Consider the following 7,932-nt stretch of genomic DNA (forward strand, 5'->3'; position numbering starts at 1 on the left):
GTGGGGTCACAGGGGTCGACCCAGAAGAGATGACTAAATGCACCGCGTCAGTGGAGAACAGCGGGATTGTGCGCCCGGAAATGTCAGGAGTAAAAAAGAAGATAGACCTATTTTTAGTGTTCCTGTTGCCGGGGCAACAGCGCGCAGAGGCGGGGATGGAGTGGAGTTCCCCGCAGCAGTGTGCCGAAGAAAGAGACGGAGACGAGGAGGGTGGAGGGTGGAGACGTGGGGATGGGAGGAAAGAGAGAGCCGTAGTGCTGGAGTTGGGATAAATATTTAAAGTGGCAGTAAAATAAAAAAGAATCGAGCGTCAGAAAGTTTAAAGAACCGTCGGCGTGAAAAAGGGAGGGGGGGCGTTGCTCATTCTGTTGGCCTTTTTTTTTCTGCTGCTGTGGTGTTACTGAAGCCTCATATGCTCTCAGCATGACTCGAGAGCCAGGAGTGATGCTCAGCCGTCTGTCGGCCACTCGATTGCAACGGTTTCTCTGAGTGGGATCAGAGCAGCATTTGTTGTGGCTTTGCTTCTGCATGATCTGTGCATCCAGAGACTGTGCTCCACCTGACTGTGAGTCCTCTGTCCTCTGTCCTATGTCCTCCTCAGAATCAAACACCCCAACATCGTCTCGCTGGAGGACATCTTCGAGAGCACGTCCCACCTTTACCTCGTCATGCAGCTGTGAGTTCCTCATCGGGTAACAGAAGGTCCACGTTTCGCCCACGTTTTCACATGATGTGGCAGGGAAAAAAACCCATTTGGATTTAATTCTGTGAAGAAAATAAAGGTTTTCTGTGTGAGCTAAGCATTTAAAATAGGATTTTTCAGGATTTCACATCCAAAAACTTTTATTTTTCAGCAGAAACTTGATTAAACATCTAAAACAGAGCCTCTGTTCTTTAGCAAAACACATTTTTCAGAAATAACTTCTCTCATCTGTCAGACTGACTTGATCCCGTCCTGCCTTTGAATGCCTCAGATCAGACTCTACATCTTCACTTTATTTAATAGCTCAGCTTCAGTTAAAATGCTAATCCCCCCAGCTCACCTCACTCCTCTCAGGCTTTTAATCCACTGAGCGCACAGTTTAACTCTGGAAACGTGTGTATTTTCAGAAGTGTGTGCCCTGAGCACGAAGACGAAAAAGAAAAACCCTGTTGATTAATCTATAAATCAGAAGGTTACAGAAGCTGTTTCAGTCAGTGTGTAGCTTCATTTTGAGCTGCGTTACCCATGACCTGAGAGGCTCCACTGTTGGTGTGTTCCTCTCTTTCTCCTTTATTTCACTTTCCGTCTGTGTGTCTCTTCTATGCTGACCAAATGGCTAAAATCTAAGTTTTGCGTCTGTGATGCTCCTTCTCGACATGCAGCTCTAAAGATATCGTTTCCTGTCAAACAGAGTGACTTGACTTTAGCTCCCTATCGCTTTGAAACGACTGCGGAGTCGTATTTCTGTGTGCATCATGGAGAAAATACCCCACCAAGTTGCCCTGCAGTCAAGTGCAAAGTCAAGCCCAACAGCCAAACAAGCAAAACGATAGAAACCCTTACAAATATGAGCGCAAACAGAAGCATTTGGCCAAACCGTGTTAGTGTACACCTCAGATTTATTTCCACTGCTGAGATAAGACAAACCTCGTTCCTGAGCTACAGTGGAAGTCGACCAACTAGGATTCTTCATTGGCGACTGATGGACGATTCTCAAAGCCGTTTTGCTTATTTGTTAGTTTTTGGTCTACGAATATAAGAGTTTAATATTCATAATCATTACAGTGTGCTGAGTTTTGTAAGAGAAACAAAAACTGATTAAAAAGCTTTCTAAGTTTTTGATCTTGAACTAATATTTCTGCTATGGCTCATAAAAATGTGCACGTTTTAATTTAACTCCAAAAAAAAGAAAATGCTGCTAAGGTTGTTTTGGAAGGAGGACTCAGCTGTGAATTATTTTGAACTGACAGAGTTTCTGGTGGCGAGCTGTTCGACAGGATCGTAGAGAAAGGTTTCTACACCGAGAGAGATGCCAGCCAGCTCATCCATCAGATCCTCGATGCTGTCAAATACCTCCATGACATGGGGATCGTCCACAGAGACCTGAAGGTATTTTAGCTCAGGAAACACAGAAAAAAACACCCCAAAAGACCCAGCTCACTTTGACCTTGCTTTGTCCATTTTCAAACCTCTGCAGCCGGAGAATTTGCTGTATTACAGCATGGACGAAGACTCCAAGATCATGATCAGTGACTTTGGTCTGTCGAAGATCGAGGGAGCGGGCAGCGTCATGTCCACAGCCTGTGGCACTCCTGGCTACGTGGGTAAGAAACGCTTCCATCCCGCCTCTTTCCTCCTTTCATACGAGCGGCTGGGATCTCCTCTCCACTCGCCGAGCTCTGAGAGGCTCTTCCAGCCACTACTGAGTCAGGCTCGAGGGTTTCACGAGCGCTCTCTTTCTGTTTAGCGTGACCAGTCTGATCACACGTCACCAGAAGGTCAAGATTACTTGAATTTACTCTCACCATGTATTTCCCCGCTGTGTTTCGTGTGTTGTTCGCAGCTCCCGAGGTGCTTGCCCAGAAGCCCTACAGTAAAGCAGTGGATTGTTGGTCCATAGGAGTTATTTCTTACATCCTGTAAGTTCATCTTAATACCTTGATCGAATAAAACCCAGATTTCCAAATAGTTGGGAAGTTGTTGAAACCGTCAATAAAAACAGAACGCAATGATTTGCAAATCTCATAAACCTATATCTTATTCACAATGGAACATAGTAAATATATTATATGTATAAACTGTGAAATTGTGAATAAAAATAATTCATATTTCAGCAAGATGATGCTTTCAACCACAGACTGTATTTAATACAACAGGAAACTCCTGGAGCTGAACTGGGCCGCCTACAGTTCAGACCTCTCACCGCTAGAAAACAATGTTTCCAGACTGTTATTAAAAACAGAGGAGCTGTGGTCAGCATGACCCCGTTCCGACTTTTCTGAGACGTGCTGCTGCCATGCAATTCAAAATGACCTTTTTAATAATTTCTTCAAGAACTGACACACTTCCTTAGCTTAAACATTTGATATGTTTATTGAGCTCCTCTGTGGAATAAATAAAGCACACAGTGTTTCAATAGTAGAACAGGGGTTGTGTATTTATATATATTTTAAAAAAAAGTTTGAATAATACTGGATGTGTTTCTTTCTCTGTCCCTCAGATTATGTGGATACCCTCCATTTTATGACGAAAATGACGCCAAGTTATTCGAGCAGATTCTGAAGGCCGAATATGAGTTTGACTCTCCGTACTGGGACGACATCTCAGATTCAGGTACTGCTGGAAATGGCGCGACACGTGCAGCAGTCGCGGGTCACGTTTATCCCTTGGAATGACCCCCGGTCCTCTATTTTCTCGTCAGCCAAAGACTTCATCTGCCACATGATGGAAAAGGACCCTCTGAAGAGATACACGTGTGAGCTGGCCCTCCAGCATCCATGGTAGGATTTGCTGTGTTTATCATTTGTTTTATTCATTTGTTCTGCCACGAGTCACACTTAAAACACACACAATCATAGTCACAGGCAACGAGACAGGATTGGCCAAAAAGAAGAAAGAAGTGGTCAGACTTTTTTCGATGTTAACCTTTCGAATGGCAGAAAACCGCCTCGGATGTCCGCAGTGCACATTTCTAAATCTCTCTGTGGGGTTAACAAAGTTCTCTGATCGCAGGATATGCGGCGACACGGCTCTTGACAAGAACATCCACGAATCGGTCAGCGCACAAATCAAGAAGAACTTCGCCAAAAGTAAATGGAAGGTCAGTGAACACTCATTCGGTCTGGAGGAGTTTCAGGACACGCTGCTTCTCTCTGCTCTCAGACTTTAGCCAAAATCTGGCTTTGATTCATTTCTCCGAATGTTATTTTTACTGTGCAAGAAAGCCTGCAAGAGTCCTTTAAACAGAAATAATAAGAATCTATTTTTTTTTGGTTGTTTTTCGACGTGTTGTGTTGCAGCTTCCCTGTTACACCGCGGTGAGCCTGTGTGGGTGTTTTGTCATAAACAATTTAATGCAACAACCTGTGGGCTTAAACCATCTGCGAGGTTCTTGTTTTGTTTGCTTTGTGCTCTGCGCTTTCAGTTTTTTTTTTAAATTGCTTATTTAGTTTTATCGTCTCTATAGTTCTTGATTTACTGGGTTTGAAGACAGCAGAGATAAATGTCATTTACGCAGGAAAATATATTTAAAAAATTGTGTGTAGTGATCAGATGAGTTTTAAAAGTACTACAGTTATGACAAATCTGTCCCTGTTTTATAAAACAGAATTTAAATGAACTAATTATTGTCATTTATACCAACACCTAATTTAACCAGCAGCTCCTGCTGCCTTGCATGTTTTAAACAAAGATCCCGTTAGCTCTCAGGGTATGTGTTGGGGATGACTCTCAGCTACTACCACACCAAACCTCCCTTCAGTATCTGTAAAAGTGACCGAGTTATAGCCACTTCTTGGGTTTGTTATGGTTGGTCACTGTGGCAGCCATCTTGAATCTGGTTGGCTCCAAAAGTGAATCAGAGTTTCATTGAAGTCCGTCCAGTGTGTCAAGAGATATTTTGCTAACAGACGAACACACACTTGTAATATTAAAGCGATGTTGATATAAAAGTGTAAACAGTCTGTGACCTCAATAAATGTTACAACAATGTGACTGATTTTAGCTGAGCCTTACTAGAACTGCAAATCTAATTATAGGTTTTATTTACTGTTAACTTCCTCTAAAGAGTTATACAACGGCCAACCAAAGGGCAGATTTCGCCGCCATTTTTGTGTTTCTGATGAGTGACCGAAGCTGCTGTGTTTTATTTTTTATTTCTGCTCCAGCAAGCGTTTAACGCCACCGCCGTGGTGCGACACATGCGGAGGTTGCAGCTGGGCACCAGCCTCGAGGGACCCAGTCAGATCACTCCCACCAGTCCCTGCCATGGACATCTGCTCCCCGAGGAGGTGGAGGAGGGGGAGGAGGAGGAGGTGGAGGACGAGCCGGGGAACGAGGAGGAGGAGAGCCGTGAGTTAGGCGCTCACAGTCAGCGTCCGTCTCATCTCTAACGTGTACAGTTTCCAGACCAGACGGGTTCCCACTGCCCTCGACGAGTTCGCTTCAGATTACATTCAGCTCCACAAATGTTTAGTCAGGAATGCATACTTTTATTTTTGCCTTATGTGTAGATTTTTCTGCTTTAATTAAAGTTTTTTTTAAAACCAGTCGTTTAAACCTCTCGAACAAACAAACAATCAAAAATATTAGGATAGTTTTTTTTATCTTTGGACTGGTAGATTCAGCCCCACCTGATGATAAACACCATCTCTGAAGCTTGTTTTGCAGATGGGACAACAATTGTCCCCTTCGAAGCTCTAAAAATGAGCATTGCCCCATCCTTTGATAGTTAAGTTTTCTCTGTAACATTTAAACCTGCGAGAGTGGACTAAAATAAAGAAAGGTTGATCGTGTTTTAATCAGTAACCTTTAATTCCATTGTTGTGGAAAATAAAAAGGTGCATAGGTCGAAATGTCAATCCTCTTAAAGTTATTTAATCCTACAAATTCAGTGCCTCTTATACTTTAAACCATCCAAAGACTTTCACACTTACAAGTTATAAACATGGAAATATTCCCATTAAAAAAAAATCACTGACTTAGTATGTAATGTGTAGTCCAACAGAGGAAAACAAAACAGTAAGCTAAAAGCTAAAGGTACTGCAAGTCTCAAAAGGCTAGCTGAACATAGCAGAATGGTAGCTAAAAGCTAAAAGTAGCGTGAAAACAATGTGTGAATGCTGAGTCAGATTTCTAATCATTATTCAAACTACACACTGACACAACAACCCCAGGGTGGCGACTGAAGGACATATTGAGGTAAAAATACCGACTGGTACCTTGGACAGCAACAAGCTCATCAGGCAGTACTTATCCTACATACATATCTTTGAGAAACTGGGTCAAGATGAAGTTTTAGGAAGTTTACAGTTCTTCCTTTATGTCTACACCACAGTTGTAATGAGAAGATGCGTTTAGATGTCCCTCTAAGCTTGTTGCCTGTCCCATCTCCCCCCCCCCAGTGTCCCACTATGAGGACGGCCGGCGCGGGAGCAATGAGGGGAGCGCCGATCGGGACAGCCTGAGAAGCTGCACCTACTGCTGCAGGCCAACCAGTCGCATCTGAGCCCGGCCTACCTGTTGTCACGGTGATGTGGTGTCTCCCCACCCTCCCTGGAGCGCCCCCCACCCCCAACATAGCCCGTCCACCCAGTCTGGCCAGGAATGCAGAGTAGATGTTAGGTAGTTGTTTGTTGGTTTTTTTTATCCCCACCAGAGCCTGTCCCCAGCTTTCAGGGTTCCCTTCTAACAGAGTGGACAACACATGCTGCAAGTCTTCAAAAAAAAAAAAAAGACAAGTTTTACGTTATTGCAGAGGGGTGTGCGGACCTATTTCGAGCGTGCAGAGGGGCTTTTAGTTTCCAAGAGGGTCTAACTGAGTGATTGGCCTTCAGAGCATGCAGGCAGAGGAGGAGAGTGGCCTTTTGGCAGTGTTTACATGACATGTGGTTCAGGATGTTTACTTCAGAGGCAGAGGGGGGGCATTTTCAATCAAAAGCTGAGTCCTCCATGATAATTATCATCCCATTTGCGTGTCCCTTCTACCTCTAATCACAGTTATCGTGCGTTTACATCCACCTGAACTGCACACTCTACATTACTGTCATATTTTCCTCTGCAAAAAATAAAAAAATAAAATAAAATCTGACTAGAAAAGAGCACAAAGGAAAGCTCCTCCTGCACCACGTTTTAGTCTTCATCCAGTAACGAATAAAGAATCCCCTTTCTCGTAGGCTTCTTTCACGCCTTTCAGTGAGGCTGTTTGATTTCTGTTTGGCTTGTTTTAGCAACTCTTCTCTAGAAAAAGCCAGAAAGGGATAGCTCGGATCTTTTGAAGTGGAGCTCTGTGGAAAGTATCATTATGTTGTAGATCACTATTTGAGCGTTTTCAGTTTGGAGACACTGAGTTTAATTTTGACAAGCTGACGGCTACGAGCCGTTAGCCGAAAAATGAGCTTCAAATTAAACTGTCCTTTTTTAAACTGAGGCCGGTCAAAGATCTATCTATTACAGGTAAGATAGTAATTGCTTATGACCTTTCTACAGAACCCCACTTTAAAGAATCTGAATTGTCCCTTTATGACTCTACATAAGCCAGTCCAATCGAGACCATTTCAGCCCAAATATAATTCAGTTTGTTCCGACACTTTCCAGTTAAAGTCCAATTCCGTCCATTTCTGACCCACTGTAACACTTTGTAGTTGTTTATTCTTTGTGCTACAGATCAGAACGAGATGAAACGTCTGGGAGGTGATAACGAGGTCGTAACATTTATATGAAAACGACTCGTTATAAGGGTTTTAAGAGAACCAAAGCATTTATTTGTGTCCCTTCAGAAGGATTTCCCCTCTTTGTTAAAAGCCTGTATAGACAAAAAAAAAAAAACAGATTTGAAGGTGAATCTGAGGGTTTTGGACTCTATATTCTGGCTCAGACTGGGTTTGTGGTGGCTGGTTTTGACCTGAAGTGTCTGCATGCTTCCTGTCAGGGAAAAAAAAAAAAAAAAAACAAGAACAGAACACACACACACTAAAATGTATGAATATCAAAAAGGAGACTCTTTTGTTTGTTTGTTTTTTATGGCTGTTCTGTTATCAGAGGCTCAAACTGAGATCCCCGTGAGTCGTCATCACGCCACAAGGACGCTTTTAGTTCTGTTGCACCTTGCTCCTTCTGCTCCTTCTGCTCCTTCTGCTCCTTCCTCTCCAGGCCGAGCAGTCACCGGCTGCTGTCGGACTCTGGGTTCTGGCCCAGGCCCGGCTCACGTTGAGTCGGGGGGAGGGATCTCA

At 43.5% G+C, this 7,932-nt stretch overlaps 1 protein-coding gene across 1 annotated transcript in view; it reads left to right on the forward strand.

Annotated features, from left to right (window-relative positions):
- camk1a (calcium/calmodulin-dependent protein kinase Ia) overlaps positions 1 to 7,651 on the forward strand; it is an 18,575-nt gene extending 10,924 nt beyond the window's left edge. The window contains exons 4-12 of the mRNA XM_017407989.3: positions 602 to 676; positions 1,954 to 2,092; positions 2,181 to 2,307; positions 2,547 to 2,622; positions 3,204 to 3,316; positions 3,405 to 3,483; positions 3,716 to 3,803; positions 4,870 to 5,053; positions 6,106 to 7,651. Coding sequence (XP_017263478.1) covers positions 602 to 676; positions 1,954 to 2,092; positions 2,181 to 2,307; positions 2,547 to 2,622; positions 3,204 to 3,316; positions 3,405 to 3,483; positions 3,716 to 3,803; positions 4,870 to 5,053; positions 6,106 to 6,209 — 985 coding nt within the window. The 3' untranslated portion in view covers positions 6,210 to 7,651. The remainder of the gene's footprint in view (positions 1 to 601; positions 677 to 1,953; positions 2,093 to 2,180; positions 2,308 to 2,546; positions 2,623 to 3,203; positions 3,317 to 3,404; positions 3,484 to 3,715; positions 3,804 to 4,869; positions 5,054 to 6,105) is intronic.
- Positions 7,652 to 7,932: the final 281 nt, after the last annotated feature.

Source organism: Kryptolebias marmoratus, linkage group LG4, assembly GCF_001649575.2.
Source record: "Kryptolebias marmoratus isolate JLee-2015 linkage group LG4, ASM164957v2, whole genome shotgun sequence".
In the NCBI taxonomy this organism is placed as follows: domain Eukaryota; kingdom Metazoa; phylum Chordata; class Actinopteri; order Cyprinodontiformes; family Rivulidae; genus Kryptolebias; species Kryptolebias marmoratus.